This window comes from Meleagris gallopavo, chromosome 24 (assembly GCF_905368555.1).
Source record: "Meleagris gallopavo chromosome 24, MGAL_WU_HG_1.1, whole genome shotgun sequence".
Taxonomy (NCBI): Eukaryota; Metazoa; Chordata; class Aves; order Galliformes; family Phasianidae; genus Meleagris; species Meleagris gallopavo.
Window position 1 is genome coordinate 1,564,701 of NC_139427.1, and position 26,069 is coordinate 1,590,769.

At 54.1% G+C, this 26,069-nt stretch overlaps 1 protein-coding gene across 1 annotated transcript; it reads left to right on the forward strand.

Moving 5' to 3' along the window:
* The first annotated feature begins 571 nt into the window (after window positions 1-571).
* Window positions 572-20,120, forward strand: GFRA2 (GDNF family receptor alpha 2). Its single transcript, XM_085242897.1, has 9 exons — window positions 572-927; window positions 4,739-5,053; window positions 7,080-7,163; window positions 10,263-10,611; window positions 17,726-17,835; window positions 17,926-18,066; window positions 18,192-18,367; window positions 18,717-18,770; window positions 19,027-20,120. The coding sequence occupies exons 1-9, from the start codon at window positions 888-890 to the stop codon at window positions 19,153-19,155; spliced, it is 1,398 nt and encodes a 465-aa protein (XP_085099023.1). The 5' UTR covers window positions 572-887; the 3' UTR covers window positions 19,156-20,120.
* Window positions 20,121-26,069: the final 5,949 nt, after the last annotated feature.

Below are 26,069 nucleotides of genomic sequence, written 5' to 3' on the forward strand. Positions count from 1 at the left end.
TGACCCATCAGGTCCCCCCATCCCCACCCCCATGGTGCAGGGACCAGGGCTGGGAAGGGAGAAGGGGAACGGGGGAAGATGGGGGTCTGCACCACAGAGGAGTCACCTCGGGTCCCCCATTGTGCACAGGCTTTGCAGCTGCAGGGGAATGGAGAGATGAGGGTGGAGAGAGGGGGATATGGGGGCACATGGATGAGGAGATACGGGGCCAGAGTAACACTGGGACGCCGGGATTGAGGGATGGAGTGATACAGGGATGGAGGGACGGGGGTGGAGGGACGGGGATAGAGGGATGGAGGACCACAAGGAGTAGGGATGAAGGGATGGAGGGATGAAGGGACGAAAGGCTGGAGGGACGCGGTGGTGCAGGGATGGGGGAAGGAGAGCCGGGCGTCCCTCAGCCGCGCTCTGGGCGCAGCCCCGTCCCCAGCCCTACAGAAGGGCGACGGAAGGGCGTCCGCGGCCGCGCTCCCCCCGCGCTGCGCTGCGCCCGAACCCCGCGGAGGGGCGGAGAGCGGCGGGGAGGGCCGGGCCGGGGCGGGAGGGAGGGAGGGACGGGCGGCACCGCCGGCTCTGCCCCTTCTCCTCCGCCGCCGGCGCTCGGCGAGAGCAGCGGGGCCGGGGGCTGCGGAAGGCGATGGGGATGCGGGAGGCGGCGGGACGGGGCTGAGCGGCCCCGCAACGGGCTCAGCGCACACCGCGCTCCTCCGCAGCGCTCCTCACCCGGATTTGGGATCTACCTGGAGGATCGCGTTGGGAATTGTCTTCGTTTTCTTCCTTTTTTTTTTTTTTCCTCCCCCCACCCCCACCCCCCGTTTTTGTTTTTTTTTTTCTTTTTTTTCTTTCTTTTTTTTAACGCACGTGGAGGAACTCGTGGATGTACTAACATGATTTTGGCCAACGCCTTCTGCATCGTCCTCTTTATAGGTGAGTGGCACCGGGGACGGAGGGCAGCGGTGCGAGTCCTCCCCTCCGCGCTCTGGCCCTGCACCGGGAGCAGGAATTCAGCCGAGGGCAGCACGATTTTCCCGATCTCCATCCAACTTAAAACGGAGATAAAGCCCCGGTTCGCAGGGCCGTGCCCCAGCGAGCAGCGGGATCAGCCATCGGCGTGCGGCAGCCTCCCGTCCCCTCTCCTCGCAGCGCTGTCTTTGCATTTTGGGTTCTGCTTTCCCTCCTTTGCCTTCGTTCCCCCCATTCCTTGCAATGCCTTCCAAGCGCAGCGTTCAGAGTCGCTCGGGAAAGTTGAGCCGATTGCATGTGTGAGAGCGCAGGGAATTGCCGTCCCCGCTGCTGCAATCCGTGCGCTCTGCTTTCGGCCGTGTGCGCGTTATTCGGAGCTCCGGCTGTGCCAGGAGGGGCTGTAGGACAGCCCAACCCGGAGCTGCGGGCGGCACAGCCAGAAAAAAGCGGAGGGAAGGGAGAAAAGTCAGAGGCCGAGGGGTGAGAAGGGAGGAAATCAGGAAGAGAAAATCAGGAAAGTGCGTTTTTGTCCTGAAATCCGTAGGACGCGGTTTGGTTGCGTGCTGCGCTCCAGCTGTGCTCCAGCACTCAACCGCCATCCCATTGCCCTGCTGTAACGGAGCCCGGGAGCACCGACGGGGTGAAGAGATGGGGGAGGTGGATTTCGGCACACAGAGCTCCGGGCGGAGCCCCCCGTGTGTGCGGGGACCCTTTGGGTGTGCGGTGTTCAGGGGATGTGCGGCTGCGGGGATGCGCTGTGCCCATTGTGAGAAGGGGAAGGAGAGCCATGCTGCTGGGGGGCTGTGGGTCCCGTGCTGCTGTGTGCGGTGGGAGAAATCAGAGCCCTGATTTGAGGCGTCCTTCCCTGTAAGGCTTTTGGGTGGAGGGAGCGTGAGGCTTCCCAGCCAGGCAGTGCGAGGTGGGGTGAGACTGGGGGCTGCTGGGGGGCAGCGGTGTGGATGCTCCTTGGGCTCAGTAGGAGATGTCTGATGAGGAGCTTCCAAAGGATGGGCACCTTTGGGATGAGGAGCACTGGGTGCATCCTTGAGGCACTGGGGTATCTGAAAGCCGGACCCTCTGCCCCCATCCCCATGCCTTGGTGAGGGCAGGAGGGAGCCCAGCTCTCAGCATCCGCGCTTTTCTTCATGGAGAGGCAAAAAAATCCCTTTGGTTGGCACAATCGCTCACGCGGTAGCGAGGCTGCGTGCTCCTCAGCAGCACCTTTTATTTATCGCCAAGTTGGGAGGATAAACATTCACCTCCTAACGCTGCCTGTGCCCGGAGGTCTCTGGCACAGCCGCCAAAAGGAAACGTGCACTGCAAAGAGGGGAGAAAAGAGGCTGCAGAGCACAGCGGGGCGGTCGCACTGCTTGCTGAATGCTGGAGCCTCGTGCATCCGCCTGCAAACCCGCGTCGTGCTCCAGCAGCACCCCAGGGATGGATGGGATTAGGTTGAAATTCTCTGCAGATGTTTTATTGATGTGAGTTTAGTGAGTGCGTGCTCCTCCATCCTGACCTCGCAGCTCTGGGGAGGTTTGGGGGTTTTCGCCCCGCTTGGTGGTGCCTTCAGGCGGCAGGAGGTGAAGTGCAAGGAAAAAAAAAGCCTCCGTGCCTTCCGATCCAGTGGGTTTAGGGGAAAGGTCTGTGCTGCCAAAAGGGGACGGCGATTGGAATCTGCTGGGGTTGTGTCCTGGGGCCGTGGGAGCGCAGTATGCGGTCAGTGGGTGGATTTACTGCTCAGCTCCTCGCCTGGAACCGCTGCATGCCCACCCCAGTACCTCGCTGCCCAGGGTGCCACCGACCCTTGTGAGGATGCACCGTGTGCCCCAGCACCTTTTGCATCAGAGCAATGCTGTCACCCTTCCTGCATCATCCCAGCATGCGGAGCAAGGAGGTGGGAGTACGGCCGGAGGAGAGGCTTCACACCAAGGGCGTGCAAAGAGGCTTCGTGGCATCAGCAGAAAAACGTGCAGCTGAGCTCTGGGTTTGCTCAGGAGCTGGGAGGATGTGCAACCGGAGAAGCTGAGCTACGGGATGGCTCTGCATGCCCTGAAGCAGCAGCAGTGTGTCCCAGCTCACTGTCAAGCTGCAGTTTCCCCATCTGCAAGGATGCGGAGCCGGCCCCATGCTCGTCAGAGCACCACAACCTCACCCATCTCATGGCCAAGAGCTCGTGTGCCTGCCCACCTCGCTGCGTTCCTGCCTCAGGGAGCATTTGGGATGCCACCTTCTCCCCCGTGGTGTGCAGATCCTGCCCACCTCCCCTGTGGAATATAATCGTGACCGGCTGCGTGCCGCCCTGCATTGGATGTAACGTGGGATTTCTCTCGGGGACGTCGGATGGAGCCCAGCAGGATGGCATCATTCCACGGCCGGATGGCGGGCAGCAGATGTGCTCTCACAGGGTGGTGCCCCCGTGCCCACCCGCATTGCTCCGTGAGCCGCATCGCCCTCAGTGCCCCTTACCCCCCCCATGGCCTTGCACTGGCCCTGTGGCACACTGCTGGGGACATGGAGCAACCCGCGTGGCCAAGTGGACACAGGTGGCCCTTGTCACATGCCTGTAGGTGTCACTGTCCCCACGCAGTACCCGGCCGAGCTCCGGGGCTTGGAGCTGGAGGCTGATGTTGGCTGTTCCCAAAGCAGGGCGCATCGGGGCACCAGGTGGGCTGTCCCTCCATGGGGACCCTCCAGGTCTCACTGCGTCCATCTCGAGGTCGCAGGTGGACTCAGGAATGGTGGAAGCTCTGCATTCTCCTCCCTGTCTCCGTTGTGGCTTTGGAGACACACGATGCCATTGCAGCCCAGCCTCTGTGAGCCCAGCCTCTGTGAGCAGATCGCGGCCCTTCCTGGGACTGAGACAGTGAGAATTATTTGGAAAGAAAAAAAAAAAACACAACAAAACCCAACTGAGAGCACAGGGATGCCTTTTAGTGAGGGGAGGACACGGGGCTGGTGGCCAGTGGAGGCAGTGGCCACGCAGGGATGGGGCTGGAGCACGGCCACATCCCATAGGCAGGCGGGGGGCCGTGCTGGGGGCACAGCTTGCACCACGCCAAGCCACAGCCCTGCCAAGCCCGAGCGCTCAGAAACATGAGTCAGATGCCCTAAACATCCCATGGCAGGGCTGCAAACGCCGAGCTGCAAACTAAAAACAGCAGCAAGCAGTGGGGAGGGTGCAGGGGGGGTCAGCTCCACGCGCTGCTTCCCTTGACTCTGCAGAGCTCAGGCACAGCGTGTTGTCTCCCCATCACCAGGGCTGGGAGCACGCTGTGTTTCGCTGCTGTTTGCTTTCAATATGAGCAGAGAGGCCCCATGTCCTCGTGCAACGTGCTCGCTCCATTCCCATCACCACGTCATGGGCATGGCCATGCTGTAGGGGCACAGGGGTTGCACAGAGCGCTGCTCCCTCCAGCCCATCCGTCACATATGGCCGTGTTTTGCAACCATCCCCCCCCAAAAGGCTGCTGTCTGCAGAGGACACAGCGGCGTTGGGAAGAAGTGGAAGGATGCTCAGGCTTGGGGAGAAGCAGTGGGATGTGCTCCGTTTCTGGAGCAGTGCATGGCTTCCAAAGGGCTGAGTGTGATGGGAACCACCATAAAGGCACCCCGCCAAATCCCTCAGGTATGGGGACGGGATCAGCCCGTCCTCCTGCAACGGGATGGAGGCCGATGGATGGGCTTGGAGAGGGGGCACCGGGTACGAAGCCCTCCCCTTCCAGCTCCCCCTCACCTCTCTTTGCCCTCATCTCTCCCCCCATCTCCCCACGCTCAGATGAGACCCTCCGCTCGCTGGCCGCCCCCCCGTCCCCCCCCGGGCAGGACCCGCAGGGCTGGCGGGTGCCGGTGGACTGCGTGCGTGCCAGTGAGCTGTGTGCATCCGAGGGCAGCTGCAGCTCCAGGTACCGCACCCTGCGGCAGTGCCTGGCGGGACGAGACCGCAACACCATGCTGGCCAACAAGGAGTGCCAGGCGGCCTTGGAGGTGCTGCAGGAGAGCCCGCTGTACGACTGCCATTGCAAGAGGGGCATGAAAAAGGAGCTTCAGTGCCTTCAGATCTACTGGAGTATACACCTCGGGCTGGCCGAAGGTATGGGATGTTGGGTTTGAATTTGCATGGGGTTGCATGGGGAGAGCGCTTGGAGGATGCTGATGGGGGAGGATGTGAGGATGCTCTTCCCTCATTCCAGCCTGCAAGAGGCTGGGGATCCTTCTCTGCTGCCTGGAATGAGGGCAGCTGCTCCAGATCCCTCTTGCCATAAATGCTGGAGGAAATGGGGCTTTTCCCCGTGGATTTGGGCAATCCCTGTGTCTGCTGTTTCCATTTTAAAGCACCCTGAGTTCTGCAGAGGTAAAGGGCAGGTGAGGGTTTCCTGAGATCATTTCCCCTTCCGCTGCTGCTCACCCTTCCCAGTGAGCCCAGTGCTGAGACTGAGGTCCTTGCAGCACTGCGGGGTCCGTGGGCCCCCCCTGGGGGAAGAAGTTGATCCACATGGGTGCCCCCATGCCCCTCTAACCTCACTCAGAAGGGGTGGAAGCAGAGGGATATTGCAGCCCAGTGGAGGCATAAATCAGAGACCGGAGCAGCGCAGGTAATTGAAATTGGATTTTGCCAGAGCAGCGCTGGTTTGTTCACAGAAGGCAGCGTTACCTGCTGCCTGGAAGCAGTGGGGCTCAGCCCTCACCCCTCCGTGGTCACCGTGCTTTGCCCTGCCATTGGGTGCTGGGTGGTTCTGAGCCGCCTCCTTCAGATTTTGGGGGGCAGAACGCACTCTGGCACAGGAGCAGCCCGTCCTGGTGGAGGGCAGAGCATCCCTCTGAGCTGGATGGGCAATCCCAAAACTGGCCCAGAGCAGGAACCGCTGCTAATTGCTCCCTGCCCCTCGTTAGCAGCCTTCCGTCAGGAGAGTCAGAGGGAACGGAGGGGTCCGATGGCGATGGGGAAATGGGAGATGTCTCATTTCTGGAGGAGAGGGGGGGGCTGTGTGCACAGAGCAGGGGGTGTAGCACTGCATGGAGCCCAAGGCAGAGCCCAGCCTCGTGCCTCTCAGAACTGTGCTGCATCCCAGCCCTTGGGCAGCCGCTGCCATTAAGGAGTGCTGCTTCCACTCTTGGAGGTTAATTGCATCTCGGTGAGCTCAAGAAAAGTCCACTGCCCTTCTAATGCTGGCTAATTTTCCTAGCGAGCAGCAGGGTTCAGCTGGTATTTAATTATTTATTGCATCGGCAAAGCAATATAGCGAGAGGTTACAGCGTTTCCTAAATGCACTTTAATAAAGGTGCAATTTGTCATCGGGGCATTGGGAAACCCAGCAGAATGGGAGGACACGGAGCTCAGAGCACACTCCTTTCCCACCAGCAGTGACAGCAGAAGCATCCCCTGCCCCATAGCAGCGCCCAGCATCACCACAGGGTGCAGGACTCTGCCCAAAGGCCCCATGGAAATCAATGCTCTGGGCTGCAGGTCAGCCTCAGGCCGGGCTTTCCCAGCCTGGCCATTGATTTCTTTTTTGTATACGTATTTGTATATGTTATTATTCTTTAAACCTTGTGGCCGGTGGGGTTGGAGGAGAGCGTTTCCTCTGGCAGGAGCTGCGGGCGGCTCTCCTGACATCACCTCGTGGGGCTGCACCAAGAGCAGGGTGGAAAGCATTTCATGGCAGTGCTTTGCTTTGAGTAAGGAAATGCTTTTTTTATGCTTTTTTTTTTTTTTTTTTTTTTTTTTTTTCCCATACAAAAAATGGAGAGTAATTAATAATCCAGCACTGAGTGCAGGCCCCAAGCCTCCATCCTGCAGCTGGAGCACTGACCTTTCATTCTGAACGGAGGGGATGGACTGAGCCTCTGCCAAACCCAAACCCGGACACCAGGCAGCTGCCAGCACCAAGCTGACCTGAGCAGCCCCACGAGGGCCTCCCCACCTCTGCAGAGCCCCCAAGCCCCTTTTTGCTTTGCCCTTCCCAGACTGCAGGAGGGAGATGCTCAGAGTGGCCGCGCTCCTTCTCTTTCATTTGCTTTTCGGGGTGTTTCATTTGCCTTTTGGGGTGTTTCATTTGCCTTTCGGGGTGTTTCATTGGCTTTCTCTCCCTTTTCTCTTCCTCCCCACCCCACTCCAGGAGAAGAGTTTTACGAAGCTTCCCCCTACGAGCCGATCACCTCTCGTCTCTCTGATATATTCAGACTCGCTTCAATTTTCTCAGGTAATCCATCCAGCGTGCTGCCCCTGCTTTATCCTCTCTCACCCATGAATATATCTTGCAGCTGAGCTCCGTGGCAATGAGACCCGCAGCTGTGCTTGGGTCCATGGCATCTCCAGCCCTCCCCACTCCCCCATTTGCATTTCCCTCATGCTCTGGGCATCTCTCTGCTGGCAGAGCTGGTGCTGAGGGGCGATGCTTGCTGTCTCAGCCCCAGAGATGCTGCTCAGAGCCCCTCGGAGCTCTTGGGAGCCCAAACCCCACACGGGTCCATTAGGAATTTCCTTTTTGCCATCTATTTCCATGACAACCCTCTTTCAAATTTAGGTCAGCAGCTCCGTGGCTTCTCCTTCTCCTCTGAACCCTTTTCTTCAGAGCCAGATGGGGGCTTTGGGGATCCTGCGTACCCCCTGGGATCCCTCCACGCCTTGGAGGACCCTTTTTGCCATCACCTGAAGGGTTTGGGTGCTCAGCACTGGATCAGGAGGCGATGCCACCTCCTCCCGTCTCCCGCACGCCTTTTTGGATTACATTACCATCAAGGAAATATTTTAGCTGCTGGAAAGTATGAGAAGCAGAGTGTCTGGAGCGGGGGATTAAACGCTCACGGGCTGATTTATTCATAAAAGCAAAGCGAGAGCAGAAGGAAAAACCTCTCTGCCTTTTGGGGAAGGGGAATGGGATGTTCCACCATGGCCATGGGAGTGGGCTTGCTGCTTCCATCCCAGCCCTTCTCCATCCCCTTCCCATGCAGGATTTAAGCAGGACTGGGGGTGAGGGCAGCCAGAAGCCCTGACCCGCAGCCTGTGTGCTCGAAGCAAATGAGCTCTCTTGTTGTTTCTGGATAACAAGGCTGAGCTGGCACGCTGCTAATTGCCTATGGGGATAGCAGGGGATTACATTACCCTGCTGGAAGGAAGGGGCTGGGGAAGCAGGGAGCGATGCTCTGTGTGGGCATAAGGGGGGGGAGTGGGAGGCTGGGGGTCCCGCAAGGCAGAGCAGCAGGTGAGGATGCTCGCAAAGTGCCCTGCGGAAGCGGCAGCCTGCATGCAAAGCAGGAGTGGGGAAGGAGGGAAAAACCTCAGCTCTGGTTGCTGGCGTGAGGGGGAATTGGAGCAGCAGGATCAAGCATTGCCCAGGGCCGCGTGGGGAGCGCAGATCGGTGCCAGGGTTTGCACAGCTCTGCTTCACGCAGCTCCCAGTCGGGATCAGCCCTTTGCTTGGAAGCTTTGGGGTCGTCCCACAAAAGCAATGGGCATCACAGAGCACCGCTGCCTTCCTCACCCTCCTCCTCCTCCCCCCATCCCCATCCTATGCCCAGGGGTCGGCTGGTGGCACTGCGTCTCCCAGCGCTCCGCGTCCCTTCTTCCCTTTTTGCCTCATGAAATTTTCATGCTTGTGCTTTATTAATGAGCTCCCCAGAAACGCTGCACTCCCAAGCAGCTGCTCCATTAGCATGCAGCCAGGTCCCTGCAGGTCTGGGGCAGGGCAGCTGCTCAGGAGGATTAGGCAATAAGTCGGCGCTTTGCACAGAGCCCATGGGTGCTCCGTGAATCCCAGTGCTGAGCAGGAGCTGACTTGGAGCAGGAAGGAGGGCCACACTTCCTCCATCCTCTTCAAATCCTTTTTTCCTTTCTATTCTGCTGGCATCAGTGTCATGAGCTGCCTCCATCCTCAGTTGGAAGGAACCCATTGCATGTCAGGGTTGGTGGGCTCCTGCAGTCAAATTCTGGCCCCAACCCCATTCTGGGGCTGCAAAGCCCTCTGTGTCTCATCTTTGTTCCTTTCTCCCCCTCTCACAGCTTTATTCCTCTCATCTCCAGCTAAAACATCTCTCTTAGCTCAGACGACCTTCCTGCTTCTCGCACTATTTTTCAAGGCAGATCTGCTTATAAATCATATATCATAAGGACTCACTTTACGCATGTCATATCGAGTTCCTGGCCCTGCTCCCATGTGGGGCATTCATCACACAGGTGACACTTGGTGGCATCCTGAGAGCAGTTCACGGATGCTGGTGGGTGTGCATATAGGGTTACCTATGGGGTGTAGGAACTGGGAGTTTTGCATGGGACAAAACTAAGGGAAGGGTGTCGTGCTTTGACTTTTAACTGGGATCTGTGAATGCAGGCGGTGCTTGTGTTGAGATGCCCACACCAAGTTGGGATGCCCGCACTGGTTGGGATGCTCACACTAGTTGAGATGCTCTCACCAAGTTTATGAAGACCTCTGGAATGGAGACCAATCTGGTCCTGTGCTGTCCCAAAATGCTCCCTGGGCTGTGGGCATCACTCCATGGGAAGCAAAGCAAGGAGGGGAGCAGCACTCTCCATTGCACCCGATTGCTGTTTGCTAATTAGCAGGGCCCTACAAATACGCCTGGTAGGGAACTCTCCTCAGTGCTGTCATTTGTCTTTGCCAGCGGGAAGCAGGAGACAATGGAAGAGTCCACAGAATTGGCTGGGCTGCGCAGAAGAGGAAATTAGGGGAGAAATTGCTGGTGCAGTCAGGTGACTTTAAAATAGCACCTGGCTTGCCAAGGGCAATTCATCATTTTGACAAAAATAAAGAAAAAATCAGTGCTTGTTCCTGCTCGGTGGTTCAGCTCCTCCCGTGCCCTCCTCTCCTCCGTGTTTGCTGACGGTTGGGATTCCCAACGGTGTGGGATGCAGCTTAGTGCTGGGGGCAGCTCTGACCCCGTCCTTCCCCCATGGGCTCAAGGGGTGACCTGGATTTGGGGGTCCTGGTGGGGTTTGCTTGGGTCCCGTGCAGCTCAGCAAATGGTTCTGCTTTAGAGCAGCCTGGATAATTAATAATTATTCTTGGAATAATTAACTAGAGAAAAAAAAAAAAAAAAAACTACTGCAAAGTCACTGCGTGAGTTATGCACTGAGGGCTGCTTGACTGCATCCCTTTATGCGCTGGGTGTGGGTCGACCCTTTTTGTGCTAGAGGATGACCCTTCCCACGTTGGAGGAAGAGCTCCAGATCACACACTGGGTGAAAACTGAGTGGATCTGCAGCAGTCCAAACCCTCCCCACCTCCAAGCCCACGTCCAAAACTGCCATCGCCCTCTTCTCAGCTCTTCTCCCCTCTTTGCAGGAATGGACCCCGCCACCAATTCCAAAAACAACCACTGCCTCGATGCGGCCAAAGCGTGCAACCTGAACGACAACTGCAAGCGCCTGCGCTCGGGATACATCTCCACCTGCAGCAGGGAGGTCTCGCCCACCGAGTTCTGCAGCCGGCGGAAATGCCACAAAGCCCTGCGCCAGTTCTTCGACCGCGTGCCCAGCGAGTTCACCTACCGCCTCCTCTTCTGCTCCTGCAAGGACCAGGCGTGCGCCGAGCGTCGGCGGCAAACCATCGTCCCCTCCTGCTCCTACGAGGACAAGGAGAAACCCAACTGCTTGGATCTGCGCAACGTGTGCCGCGCCGACCACCTCTGCCGGTAATGGGATGTGGGACGGGGCTGCGGTTGGGTTGGAGGCACTTTTGTTGTGTGGCTCTTTGCATCCCCCTGGGTCTCCTCCTGCACGCTTGTATGGGGCTGCTGAATCACGGCCTGAACCTCTGACTGATCACCTGAGGCGAGCAATGAGTCAGCCACGGGAGCACAGGTGAGGGCAATTCAGCTGAGCTACTGGAAGGGGTGGAGCCTGGCTGCGCCTCTCCTAGACCCACTGAAGAGCTGACTGCCAGTGGGGAAGGGTCTCTCTGGAGATCTGCTCCAACGGCAGTCCATCTTGCGAGCCCAGGATAGGATGAGTGACTTCCTTTCCTTACTCCAATATAACAATTACATTAGCCAAGCTCCTGGGTGTACCATACCATCTGTATATCCATTGATTATACAACTGGTTTGGTGCAAGATGAGGGAGGGTCCTGGCTGTGGTTGCTCGTGGAGAGGTGTTGGGCTGGGAGGTGGCCTGGAGCGCGTTGAGAAAAAGGCTTTGTTGTAATTCACCCTTATTTCATCAGTCCAAGTGTTTGGTTGCTCGTTCCCCATACTACACTCTACGTGAAATGGCTCCTATTCCTGTTTTTGCTCTAATGGAGTGCTTCTTGTTCCTGTTTTCACTCTATGTGCACTTTAAAGGCCAGAGTTTCTCTGGTAAGGGATCCTTTGCTGTAGGGAAATCCATGGGGCTTTTGCAATCTGAGCTTCATTCAGCGTGTTTTGTCTACAACTTCCGTATTCTTGACTCTTTCACGATGTAAAAGACAGCAGAATGTTGTAAATTTAATTCTTTTTGAAGATGAGTTCTTCCTCATCTATGCCACATTTATTTTTTTTGTAATTAGTAATACAATAACATCTCCAGAATGCATGGAGTAGGAGGAGGCAGCAAAGCCTGTGAGCCAGAGATGCCTTCAGGCTTTCAGATGGGGAGAAAGCAGAGGGGAACACTCCTTGTAGGTGAGCCCAGGGGTTGGAGAGTGGTTTGCTCCATCTCCCCATGCTATAAGGCCAGCTGATTGACATTTCCTTGAAATTAATGACAAAGGCACAGAGCTCTCCGTGGTGGTTTAAGTGCCCACACCCAACCGAATCCCATTGCTGTGCTGTCAGCATCCCCAGCAAAACCTCACTGCTGCCATACGCGCCGTTTTCCGTGCGGCAGAGCGAAGTCGGGGGGAAGATGAGGCTTCTTCTCTATTATGAAACTCATTATTCATACAGCAAAAAACCTCCCGTAGCCCCCCAGGCCCCGGATCAGCCAAGAAGTTTCCTGCGAGGAGGAGGGTCTCGGTGCCATCAGGGTGATGGAGGTTCCTGCAGCCCGGTGGCAAAATAAATAAGAGCGCTCCGGGTCCTCCTCTGGCTGCGTTCAAAGCGTGGGAATGTGGCTTTTTATCAAAAAGTAATACAATACGCCAATGTGTATGAATAAAAGATAGCAGGGCTGTGCTGAGCCGCAGCCAAATTAATGGCAGCACCTCTCCATCAGCAGGAGACGCTTGCTCAGGAGTTCGGTGCCGAGGAGGTGAATAACCCACGTCAGCAGCTCTGGGGCTGTTTGCTCCGTAGGGGAATGCATTTTTTGGCAGCAGCATGGAAGTGCTCGGCTGGGGAGAGGTGGATAAACCCAGCATTTATTTCTGGGGTTTGGTGTGCAGAGCTTTGCTTTCCTCTGAGCTGTTTCCTCCCCGTGATGGGACCTCGCAGGGCCCTGCGTGTGTGCAGTCTGACCTGGGTTTGCACAGACGTCCCACCCCATCCCTGCTACCCCTGGGGGGGCTGAGGAGTGTGGGTTGGTTTGCTCCTGGCTGTGTGTAGCTTGCATGGTGCAGGCTGCAGCACTGGGGTGCAGGAGGAGTTAAGTGCCTTCGGGGCAGCCAGGGATGCTGATGCTCTCCCCCTGGGGATGCTGACGTCCTCCAGCAGCTCGCATGACCTCAATGTGTGTGCAGCTGTGAAAGCACTTTAAAGCTGTGACCTATCCGGGCCAAACCACCTGAGCTGAACTCTCTGCAGGAGTAAAAGGAAAGGATTTGTTTCTTGATTGACATTGCTTTACGGATGACAGAGGGTTTTGCCACTGATGGTGTTTGGGATGGGGAGAGCTTCGGCACACCATCTGCAATGTGCCCTGCTGCTATTTCAGCCTGGAGCCCTCTCTGTACAGCACTCTGTGCGGGGGATGCTCTGTACAGGGGCAGCCCTGGGGCCACCAACCCCTCCCCATGGGATGCCCAGTCCCCAGGCTCAGCTCCCAGGGTGCAATCAAGCCCAGCTCGCTGCAATTTGCACAGCTCTTTGTGCCAAGAAGCTTTTCCCAGCACGGCGGAGGAGCCTGACAAACTCCCTGAGCTTTGTGTCTGATTGCAACGGACAGGTTTTAGCTCCCAGAATATAAAAACCTTTTGCAAAACACTAACCTCAGCTAAGGGGAAAGGGAAGGAGAGGGGAGAAAAGAGCTGATTTCAGCAGCTGCAGTTTGCTGTATTTTTCATCTTGCATCAGCAAGTCGGGAACACAAATAATCTGGTCTTATATGCTTCACTGATGCTGGTGCTGAAGAATTTCCCTGCCTCCACTGTAGCTCCTCGGCATCCAAAGGCAGAGTGGTGGTACTCAGTTGCCTCAGTTTTCTCCATTTTTCAGTGCTTTTCAGCAGTTTTTGTGGCTGGGGATGAGGGATGGAGGCAGCAGTGCCCCTAGGAGCGGCAGTGGGGTTTATTTTTGCAGAGCTGGGCTGGAAATGATCCCATTTTGGCTGTGTTTTGGAAGCTGTGCAAAGCCCTGGGGAGGGGAAGCATTTCTTTCTGGGGGAGGTTTGGCTCCATATTGATCCAACGGGAACAGCACGCGTTCCTTCAAACCTTCGCGCCCTTTGTTTAGCACAAAGTGCCATCCATAATGGATGTTTCCTTGATAAACAGCAGAGCAGCAGCTCAACTTTCTCATTACCGCGTAATGAGCAGCTCAGGAGCGTGGCTCAGCTGTCTGCATCCGTCTGGGGAGGAGGGGAAGAATGCTCCTGGATTTATCAGCCATTCTGGGAGTGACACAGGGGAGCAGTGCTGAGGGCATAGTCAAGGGGGTCCCAGCGGGGTCTTGTGTGGGACATGAAATGGTCAGTAGGGTCTTGAGTGGGACACGGTGTGGTCAATGGGTCCCAAGTGGGAGACGGTGTGGCCAATGGGACCCCAAGGGCATGGATAGTGGGACCCCAATAGGGTCTTGTGTAGGATATGATGTGGTCAGGGGAGTCTTGAGTGGGACATGGCATGGTCAACATCAGTGGGGTCCCAACAGGGTCTTGAGCAGGATATGGAATGGTCAATGGGGTCCAGATGGGATCTTGAGTGTGTCATGGCATGGTCAGTGGGATCTCAGTGGGATCTTGTGTAGGGCATGTCATGGTCAGTGGGGTCCCAGTGGCACGCTGCAATAACCTATGGGGAAAAACTCCAAATTCTTCTGAAATATCAAATGTGCGAGGATTGGTGGCTTTGGCTTCCCACCAAAGGAAGGAACAGGGAGGATGGAGAGGAGGGTGTACTGCTCCCTGCACCCTGTGAGCACCCCTGTGTGGAGGCAGCCAGCAGCAATCAAGGCTTGGTGGCCGCCTCGCTCAAGGCTAAGCACACTCTTAACAAAATAAGTCAATTCACACTGAATAATTAAATAGAGAGCCTTCATAAGTATTGACTTAATGTGACAGCAAGTCTATACTGACTCAGGGTTTGCTTATGTAAACACAATCTCCTGTTCGGCTTAGTTAGCAGTTCAATGAAATAGAACAGTCCTTCAATTAAAATCAAATGATGCGTGTGTTTAATTCTTCCCCTCTCTTGCCGGGTAATGATAGGGTTTGAGCATAGGCAAGAGGATAAAAAAAATAATCACTGAACCGCTCTTATCTGTGATGAATCAAAACGCAGCGTCCCAAAAATACATCTGGATGAACAAACTTCTTGCTTAGCAGCTCCCGACTCAGCCCTATGTCTGTCCAACCATCCTCAGTTTCTTTTTCTCTTGTTAGCTTAGCTTTTCTTGCTCTGTGATTTGGGGTTCTCCTGTTGGAGAACAAACTGGAGAAGTGAGCAGGGTGGGTGGAGGGCATCTGGGTTTTTTTCACGTCCTGCTGGGCTTTGCATCTTGTAGCCTTGCGAGCATCTGCTGCCAGGGGTGAGACATGTTCCTGATGCACATCTCCGTGCTGGTGTCTATTAAAGCCATTTTTCCTTGGTCCCTGTAAATTGCCTGTGAAAAACACGTCTTGAGTAATCTCGGACATTTTCTGCATGAAATATTCAAGAGCCTGATACCGTTTGCTTTGATGGATAGTGAGTTATCAGCAGCGCGGGGCTCGGGTTTCGTATAGGCATGCAGTGATGGGAACAATTAGCACCCAATTAGGCACCTTGCATCTGTTGCGGGGTTTTGTCTGCTTAGAAATTGTGATGTGCCAACAAGCAGAAAGAAAACCAACAATCAAAGCCCACTGCTGTGCAGGTATCTTTGAATTTCAGAGGGAGGCGTCGTGCTGGATTCCTGCACACAGCAATGCAGGGAGAGAGCAGCGGGATGGACGGGGGCACGATGAGCGGGGGATGAGCCACCACAGTGGGTCCTGGGCACGACCTTATGCTCCAGGATGGGTGCAGGGGTCTTGCGGAAGGGCTGGAAAAAATCTAAAGATGAAAAATGAAGGTTCCACCGCGGAAGGGTTGGCTTGGAGGGGTTTGTATTTTGGGGAGATGTATGAGGGTCAGCTGGAGTTGGGCAGGGAAAAGCAGCAGCAAACCCTTGGCATCACCCACGTCCTCCTACCCAGTGATCAAACGTTTTGTAGCTACATCAAAGGGAAACAGCTTGGGAAGCCCAAACTTTGAAATCCAGTGCTCGGGCTGGCTCGAGGATGCATAAATATAGAAAATTACGGTTTTTGCTACTCCCTTTTCCACTCCTTCGTGTCCTCATGGCTGTGCTCGCTGCCTCCTGTGCTGACCCCAGCTGCCAGCACTTTGAGGCAGGGGCTGGCCGAGCCCACCTGCCACCCTGCATAACAAGCCAGCACTTGGCACAAATCCCTCTGTTTCTGCTCAGATGAACTTGGCTTCGGCTCCATCTCCCTTTCGCCTGGGCACTTAAAAGCAGAAATCTGAGAAGCCATGGGCTGCTTCCAGCAAGGTTTATTCCTGGCAGTTAGAGCCTCATCCACCGACTCCAAACTCATTGTATACAACGGAAAGAGTGACATCTGGCTTGGATATTCTGGAAAGATTACCAGCTGGCTTGTCATGTATTATGAAAAGAATAACATTTGCCTTAGAGGATGCTACAAGCCAGGAGCAGGGCCCCAGGGATCAGCATGACAAATTTTTGTGGCACTCCGTGATGAACTTGCCACAGTTCTTTAAGAGAACTGACGTGCCTTCGCCTCTGATTTGGGGAGAGGAATGATGTTGGAAAATCTATCTCCTGCAGAGCAAAGGGGGAGACCAAAATCCCTCCCAGCAGTGGGAACCATGGAAAGGAGTGGGGATAGAAATTTGCTGCAGTGCAAAACCTGGGTGGGCTCTCCCTTCTTCTCCATGTTGCAAATGGGAGCAAGACCCCAGCTTTTCCTATGCAAATGAGCAGACATCCCCACCTGCAAGGCTCAGAGGTGCTGTAGCACGATGGAAAGCACAGCAGTGATAGCAAAACAGCGAGGTCCCAGGCTACAGCAAGTGAAGATTCGCTCAAATGAGTGTTGGGAAGGGGTGGATCCTGGCTCCAGCCCTTTGGGTCACTCAGTGCGTTGCATTGCATGCAGCTGAGCTCTCCTGGGTTGGCCCTGCCTTCCCACCAGGTGCTCCATCACTGCTTCAAGCCAAGTCTCAGCATTTCCACTACAGGTGCATTGCTGCTATTTGTCAGCACTCCCCATGTGTCACGAGGCAATGGGGCTGAATCTGCCCCTCCTTCCCCTTAGTGCACTTGAAACCCACGGTGCTCAGAAGTGCTGGATAAACGCAAGGTATTTCTGCAGAGCCATTCTACCTCGTTCAATCACCGCTTCATTTGTTCCTCCGTTTAATTTGATCAAACACCTCCTGAAAACAAATCATTCCTATTTAAAAAACAACACAATTTCCAGCCTTCGCTTCCATCAGTTCTTATGGCTCCAGGCAGGTAGTGCGGGATGATTCAATCACTGCTTGGACAAAGATGACATTTAATTAAGAAGGAAGGGAAAGGAAGGAAGGAAATAATGTATGCCTCCTTCTTTCTATATGACGTGCGAGAAAAGGAACGGAGGAGATTTTCTCTTCTGAAACACGAGGTCTCATCTCCGGTGTCAGCAAATCAGCAGTTCCTCCGTGTGACTGCGATCCAACGTGGGCCACAGCTCAGCCTCACGTCCATTCATTTGGTGTCCAAGTCCGTGGGGAAAGCTCTGCATCCATCTGTCTGCCCACACCATCCGTCCTTCCTCTCCTCCATCCTTCCCCTCCTCTTCAGTCTTCACACGGTTCATCCATCCCAAGCGTTGTGCTGAGGCTGAATGGGCAGCGTGGGATTTTATTTCACTTCTTTTGGTTTGGATTTGGTTCTATCAGCAATGCTGGGTGACTGATACACCCAAATACAACCATGTTTCCATCCTCCCTGATGTCTGCACTTCAATAAGTGGAGGAGGGCAGTAGGCACGTGGGCCCATCCCAATCCTGGGTTTTCTGCTTTGTTTTTTTCCCCGCCTCAGTCACAAAAGGGAAAAAAATATATCTCTCAACCTCAGGCACTTTAATTGCACTCTAAGCTTTCACGTTTCAAAGGGAGATGAAAACAAGTAGTCAAATTTTACAGTCGTGTAATGATGCCGGGAGCAGCATGATGAGATGGTGACGTTTATGGGATGTTGGCAGCGTGGTGATAGGAGGGGAATGGGAAGCAGCAACGGAGGGAGATGAGTGTCCTGTGCTCACGGGTTTGTGCAACTGCTGAGCCTCCAGCTCTCATCTCTCTCTCCTCTATCCCATTTATTTTTATTTTTTACTTTTAAGACTTTGCTCCCACGTTGCAGAAGGGTGAAATCCTGTTTCCTCTCCCTGTGCTCTGCCCCCAGGTCCCGACTGGCTGATTTCCACGCCAATTGCCAGGCCTCCTTCCAGTCACTGACCAGCTGCCCTGGGGACAACTACCAGGCGTGCCTGGGCTCCTACACAGGGCTCATTGGTGAGTGCTGGGATGGGTGGGAGAGGGCTCCCTCCAGCCACAACCCCTCCCCGAGCCTTCATCTTATTTCCTCTTCCTCATCCGGTGCAGGTTTTGATATGACACCCAACTACGTGGACGCCAGCATCACCAGCATCACCATCTCGCCCTGGTGCTCCTGCAAGGGCAGTGGTAACCTGGAGGAGGAGTGTGAGAAGTTCCTGAGGGACTTCACTGAGAACCCCTGTCTCCGTAAGGCTCTCCCCCATCCATCCCATCCCACCGTACCCCATCCCATCTTATGCCACCCCACCCCACCCCATCCCCACCCCACCCCATTCCTAAGTCCACATGTCAACACCTTCTCCTGCCCTCAGGAAACGCCATCCAAGCCTTTGGCAACGGCACTGATGTCAGCCTTTCCCCCAAGAACCCCTCGCCTCCCATCACAGTGCCTCCCAAGATGGAGAAAAGCCCTGCCTTGCCTGATGACATCAACGACAGCAACACCATGTATGACACGAGCATCATCACCACGTGCACCTCCATCCAGGTAGGAACTCTGCAGCTGACTAGTTGTGCTGGTGCAGGGAACTGTAGAATCATTAAGGCTGGAAAAGACTGCTAGGATCAGCAAGTCTAACCATCAACCCATCACCACCATGCCCATAGGATCACAGAATCATTAAGGTTAGGAAACACCTCTAGTCATCAAGTCAACTGTCAACCCATCATCACTGAGCCCAGATTTGCAGCAGGGCGTGGGCCTGGGGCTGAATGCATGCTTACAGCTTTTGGTTGCAAAAAAAGAAAGTAATTAAGTGTGTAGCAAAGATTCTGAGCCACCGGGGCTGCAGCCTTGGGTGCATGAGTATGCCCTGAGCCTCCTTTCTCTCCTCCAGGAGCACGGACAGAAGCTAAACAAGTCCAAAGAGCAGAGCCTGTGCTACTCAGAGGTAATTTGGGGCAGGGGGAGGGTTGGGAAGGGGGTCTGGTGCTGGGAGCCATCACCTGCTTCAGTTGGGTGGGGACCTGTCACCAGCAGATGGATGGGGACCCACAGGCACCCCCCCATAGGCTGTTGTTTTCGTTGCTTAGCGAGCCAAAAAAAATAAAAGAAAAAAAAGAAAAAAGGAGAGGTGTGTCCCAAAACTGAATGCTTCCCCTCAAAATTCTGCGTGCGCTGCTGATCCCCGCTGTCCCCCATCCCAGACCCAGCTCACCACGGACACGATGCCAGACCAGAAGACCTTTGTGGACCAGAAGGCAGCCAGCAGCCGGCACCGGGTGGCCCGGATCCTTCCAGCTGTGCCCATCGTGCTGCTGAAGCTGCTGCTATAGGGAAGATTGCCGCATCCCAGCTCGGGAGCGCTGGGCTCACCTCGGGCTCCAGACTGCAAATGGAACACCAGCGATGCCCAAGGCCAGAAGGACCCTCACAGTGCTGGGAAACTTCGATGTTTTTTTTTTTTTTCTTTTCTTTTTTTTTTTCCCCTTTTTTTCTTTTTGGCCTTTTTGTTCGTTTTATGATGCGTTGGGTTTCTACGCTCGAGCGCGAGCCCGGCACAACCCAGGCACCCACAAAGGGGAACCAACGCGCTCAACGGCACCAGGGAGGGGAAAAAGGCAAAGAGCAGAGCTCTGGGACAAGGGCTGTCTGCAGGGCCGCCAACCCAGCGTGCTGCAGGGACCCGCTGGGGACGTGGGACGTTTGCGCATCGCCGCGGCACAGCGGTGCCACTGGGGCTCCTTTGGGCACAGACTGCGCTCCGCCGCTCCACGTCGTCCCCGGGATCATTTTCTTTTCCTTTCCCGTGGTTGGTGAGAGTTTTAAAATCAGAAAAGAAACCAATATTCAAACGGTGTGAGGTTGTCCTGATGTTTTCTATCTGTCACTCGGAGGGGAGAGATTTTCCTTTTTATTATTTTCCTTTTTTTTTTTTTTTTCTTTAATTATTTCTTTATTTCCCATCTTCATTCCATTCGGATTTGGTTGGAATGGGATCCAACCCCAGCAGTGGTTGGAATCCTGTGTATGTTACTCAGTTTCCTTTCATATATACATATATAGTGTATGTATATAGCACTCACCTATACCTACAGATATGTATGTATATACATAACCATGTACATCTATGGTGTGGCTTTCTAAAATTTCCTTTCCTCTTTATTTTTTAAAAAGGAAGCGCTCAAACGGCGACGGCTACAAAATGTATTATTGTAAAGTTTATTTTTTTTAAATGATGTCTATAATGGAAATAATAATAATAATAATAATAATAATAATAATAATAAAAGAAGAAGAAAGAACCAAGAGGAAAACAAAGCACCACCCCTAGGGGAGGAGGGGTCCGTGTCCCATCGAGCATCCCAAGCCCTGGTGCTGTGCTGGGGGGATGCTCAGCTGTAGGAAGGCACAGATTTGGGTCAGTCCCAACGTCTTGCAGTGCTGCAGATGACTCCCTGGCTGTTTGGCTCTGGGAGATGAGCAAACAAGCAAACATTTCAAAGGAGCTGACACGTTCTCTCTCTCTCTTTTTTTTTTTAATGTGAAATAGCTTTGTTTCTGAAAGCACCTCTTCCCTCTGTGCTCCTTTTTTTTTCCCCCAGCGCTCAAAGCCCAAAAGAAAGGTTGAAATTTGGGTCACACAAAACCTCGTGTTCCTCCCCCCCACCCCATCACCAATCAGAAGTCCTTTTCCCGTCTTGCTGCTCGCACCACGGAGCAGCAGCAGCACCAACCTGCAGGCAGCTCTGTGCAGTGGGGCTCCAAGGCTGCCCAGACCCCACTGCAAAAGGAGGGGCGAATATTCCCCATTGCAAAGCAGGGAACAAAAACACGTTTGATGTGCAAGTTGGCACGGGGAAAATAAACATGTCACGTCTCTCGCCGGAGCTGTGCTGCAAATCCAGGCTGCTCTTTAACATATTCTCTCCTCTAACAGCCAGGAAAATGACAGCTCTGAAATAGAGAGCCAGATGTGCTAAGCAGTTTGGCACCGAGAAAACATCAGAATGTCTTGGCTTGGGGGTGGGGTTGGGGGTGAGCCCAGCCAAAATGCGCCCTGGTTTGGGTATTTCTGCGGGAGGAACAGCGTGGTGATGCATGAAGGGAATGGCCCTGAGCTGCTCTTGGCTGGAAACACCCCAGGCTTCTCTGCTTCTCCACTGCTGAGAAAGCTCAGAAGGAAATCTCCATTCTGATGCCCCATTTGCCAAATGTTTCCCTATCCCGACCCCATATGTCACTCTGATGTTCCTATCTCCCCGCTCCCTGCAGCTCTTGGATTCTCCATTGGCATCAGAGAGCATCCAGTGGATGGAGAGCCAGGGAAAGCAGAGCAGAGCTTGGGGCTGCTTGGGTAGCTGTGCTGTGCTGGGTCCAAGGTGCAGACGTTGTGTTGCTGTGGGATGTTCACATGTATGGGATCTATGTGACCTATGTGACTGATGGGATCTGTGCAGTTTTGGGACCCATGAGACCTATGGGATCTGTGAGATCTATGCACCTGTGGGATCTATGGGATCTATGAGATCTGTGGGACTTATGGGATCTATGGGACCTATGAGATCTGTGTGATCTATGGGATCCATGAGATCTCTGAGATCTATGGATCCATGAGATCTACGCACCTATGGGATCTGTGAGATCGGTGTAATCTATGGGATGTATGGAACCCATGGGATCTATGAAATCTATGAGATTTATGCACTGATGGGATGAAGACGCCACGAGGAGCAGCAATGAAGGCTCCACGCGGGCTCGTGGTCTGAAGCCCCCAGTTCTGGAGAACTGTGAGGAGGCACTGGGGGCTGTGCAGCCTCTGGGGGGCCCAAAGCGGTGTTGTCTGCATCGCCAACCCAGCACCAACATCCACACCTCGGTCATGCATGGGGAGCGTGATTCGGCAGCCTTGGCTCAACAAGGAGGAGAGGAATCCAGCTGCAGGAGCCAAACGACCTCCTTGGAGAAAGGAAAATACAAAAGGATTAAGGGCTGTTCATCCTCCTGCAACCTGCAAGCGAGTCCTCCGTGAGTGCCTTAGGATTTGGCCGCATGGATTTCATCCCATCTTCCACATCCAGCAGCACTGAGGGGCTTTTCCACCAGGAGAGATGCTCGGAAACAAATGGGATAGCACCTCTGCCCTCTGCAATTAATTCGATGCTCACTTTCCTCCTCCCTTTTCTTCATCCCCCATTAAGCAAGATGTCACCCTGGGGCTCCCCTGACACCTCCAGCTTTCCCACCAGCAGACACTTTTGCCTCGTTAACTTTGCTGAGCTGCTTCACTTCATATGGAACGCTTTTTTTTTTTTCTTTCTTTCTTTTTTTTTCCCCTCACTGCACTGCATTTAATTGTTAAGGCATAAAAATAACACCTTGCACATGCGAGGCAGCCACGAGCACAGGGTGTGCAGAGCAAGTGCTTGAGCTTAGAAATCCAGAAACACAGAAATTTGTAAATCCAGGCATTTGGAAATCCAGCAATACTTTGGAACCTGGAAATCCAGAAATGTAGAAATGCAGGACTTTGGAAATCCTGAAATCTACAAACCCACGGTCTCCCAGCTGCAGCAGCAGGCGCTGTTCTCTTGGTTCCCTCCCTAATGGCCTCGTTCCAGCCACAATTAGCAGCCTCTGAGGGACTCTGGTGTCCTGTGTTACAGCTTCCTAATATAATTACAGCAGTAAATGAACAATGAATTAAATCAAGGAGAAAAGCAGGGGGAGAAACACAGTTGTGTAGCGCTGCCAGGGGTCAGAGCTCTGCTTGGCTCAAGGTAGGCAATCCCCAGGGCTCCGTAAGGGCTTTTCTTCTCCAAATGCGTGTCCTGATCAGAAGTCGCATCCTCAGCACAGGGATGGCAGCCTAGGATGTGGGCAAAGAGTAGGGCTGGTGGGTCTGAGCTTGGGGGGATGGGGGAATGGATGGATGGATGGATGGATGGATGGATGGATGGATGGATGGATGGATGGATGGATTGAGGGAGGGATGGAAGGAAGAATGGATGGAAGAATGAATGGATGGATGGACAGATGTGTAACACCACAGCTGCAAGACCTTACAAAAGTGATAAGGGATTTTATTTTAAAGCAGATTTCGCTTGCTTAGAGTCCCAGAACAGGGTGCCCATCCAGCACCCAGATAGAGCCGAGCAGAGGGGGTTCATCCCTTCTTCAAGAGACGATCTTTTCCATTGTAAGAGCAAAGTTCTTTGGTCCATACTGACATCCCTGCTGGTGTTTGCTTTCCTGCTCTGCTGGCCTGCAGCAGGCACACTTTTTATTTTCTGGGCCTGAAGGTGGTGAAATGCAAAGAGCTGCCCGCACCTTGGTGACAGCAGGTCGTGTAGCAGCTGATGCACCTTTGGACCTGCAGGACATCCCCTGGTTTCAGTAGCGAACCAGAAGGACCTGGGGGCTTTGGGTGGATGCAAGGTTTCTCTGACCCAGGACGAGAGCCACGCCATGTGCTCAGGGCTCCTTACACACGGGATGGAGCTGAAAGGATCCCTTCATCAGCACTGGAAAGTTCTCTTGGTGGAAACTGGCCATGGGCAGGGAAGGCGTCGGGGAGGCTGCGTGTGTCCCCCTGGCTCTGCAGGATGCTTGGAAACGTTGGATTGGTGACAACAGCTGCTTCTGCCTTAGGGAAACACAGCCCTAATTCTCACCATAGCGCAAACAGGGCTGCCAGGAGCACGCTGCAGTTGTGGAAATCCAAAGGTTGGAAAGCAACCCAGTGAGCACTGAGTCCATTCTGCTTCCATGCTTGCAGCCCTCTCCAAAAGCTTCGCCTCCCCCCCGAGATCCTCCAACCGAAAAATAACCCCAGATACTTTCTGCAATGTATTCTGAGTACATTAATTACAGGAAAGAGAAATGCCTGTGCTTCCAGTTACTGCGTGGTGGTGAAAAATGACTGAGTGTAAAACATGTCTGCTAGATAATTAACTTCATAGATAATTTCTTCTTCATTTTGACTCAATTACTTCCTTGATATGAGAAAGTGCTGAAAACACTATTATTTCTTTTTTTTTTCTTCCTGGATGTTGCATGAAACAATAATTGAAGAAAGCTGGTGGAGGTTTTGCAGAGAGAGCCCTTTCCTTAGATAAAGGAGCAAGGAGCAGGGAAATGTTTGCCTTTAGCTGTGGCTGGGGGTCAGAGTGCAGCTTGGCACCGCTGAGTGGTGAGAGGTTCTCTGTGCTTTGCTGCATGGAAGGGCTTGGAGGCCTTCCATCGTGCTGTGCAATGCATTGTGCTGGTCCTGCTGCGTGCATCTCGTGGCTCCAGCAACGCCAAGCACTTCTCCAAGGTTTGTGCCCAAGTCACAGCAAACCATCGGATTGTAACAGATTAATCCGTTAGGATTAATCTTCTGTTAATTGGGTGGAAGCTTCCACATTGCAGCTGCATCCGATCAGCTAGAAGGCAGTTTAAATACAGCAAGCAATTTAACCTAGTTGGAGACCAAAACATCTCGCTCAATGCTGCACAGCAGCCTCACAGCCCTTTGCTCCCAGTTGTCAGCTCTGTAACCAACGGGTGACACTTGGGGACGGGGCAGGGCAGAGGAGATGGAGTGCTCGTGCCCTGCTGGGTCGTTCCTTCCTCCCTGGGGCTCTCACCTCTGCTCTGCTGCTTGCTGCCGTAAATGGAGCTCAGCAGCAGGCTGGCTTGAGGCCCTGAGCTTGCTTTCTGCTCACAGCCTTCTTAAAGCAGGAGAAATCCTCCCAGTGCTGCTCGCAGGAAATGCCAACCGGTGGGAGCGCTGAAATTACAGCGAGCGTTTGCAGTGATATTTATAAAAATAGCTTCAGTTTGTACCCAAAATAAAAAGCACAAAACTGAGGTACCATCCAAGCTGGGGAGTGGGGAGCACTTTCTGGAAAGCTGACATTAATAGAGCTGCAATTTGCTGGGATGGGGCCAGAGCAGAAATGTAGCTGGGGTGGAGGGGCACTGAGAAGGGCTCCAGGGCTGAGAGTGCAACCTCTCCTCTTTTGGTGCCTGAATTACATCCACCAAAGCTCTTTGCTTAACTTTCAGCCTTGGGTTACATCTGCATTTCCATGCATTGATGTGCAAAGAGCTCCTGGCGTGATGTGAAGAAAGCAAAGGAGGAGATGACCTAGCAATACGATTTGGAGAGGAGCGATATCAGAGGTATTACGTGGAGGGTTGGGTGTCCTCATTCAGCAAAAGGCACCCTTGGGTTTAACTGGGGTGCCCTCGAGATCTGCACAGTTACTGAAGGCTGCAAGGCTTTGCTGCTTTGCCCAAGGTGGGACGATGCTGTGCGGCTCCTTCCTGCCCTAAGGAATTATTTCTCAGTGCCAGCTCGAGTGCTGCATCTTCCTATCCATTAATTACACTCAGTGGGTGAAATAAAACCGAGCAAAGGCTCCTCTGGTTCCCCATCTGTGTATTCATTACAGAAGCAGCAGCGAGCGGGATGTCAAGGATTAAATGGTGAGCTGCAACAGGTGGTTGCAACATGTGTTGCAACACACATCGCAGCCCTTTGCAGCACAAATAGGGTGCTGCTGCTGGGCCAGATTGCAGCACTGCCCCTGAATGCATCAGCACGACTCCATCAGCTCTCCAGCCCTGCAAAGGCACGGCCGGCACTGAGCTGGTTAAGGTCACCCTCTTGCAGCCCCGTTGCACTTGGCACCCCCAGAGCTGACACAAGGGGCCGGGGTGCCCCATTCCCAGCCGTCCCCACACAAAGACGTCCTTCTGCAGCCGCCCGACCCCGGCCATCGGGGCACACAATGCTGGCAATTCTTCCCCCAGCACGAGGCTCCTTTGGAAGCTTCCATGGAACAAGGGCTGCAATGTTTCCCTCCGGCTGTGTGCCCTCAGGGCCTCGGTGACCTTGCACTGTCGGATTTGGAGAAAACAGAGCGCATATGGAAAGGGGGTTCCCACCAGCTCTGCACCCTCCCCACAGACGGGTGTCACTGGGGGCACCGTGGGGCTGTACCCCCCCTCCACATCGCTCACACATTGCTCACCCCATCCAACCCCTCCAGCTGAGCATGCAGGAAGCCAAAGCGCACGGGAATGGGGCTGGAAGCAATCGTGGGAGCCCAGCTGCATCCCGCTGGCCCTGGGGTTGCACAGGGGTCCCCACTCACGGACTTGGCCGGAGGGATTTAATTAGCTGCTGAACATGATGCTTGTTTTAATTCCGTGTGCTCAGAGATGCATGTTGCTGCCCACACACACCAGTTGCCATAAC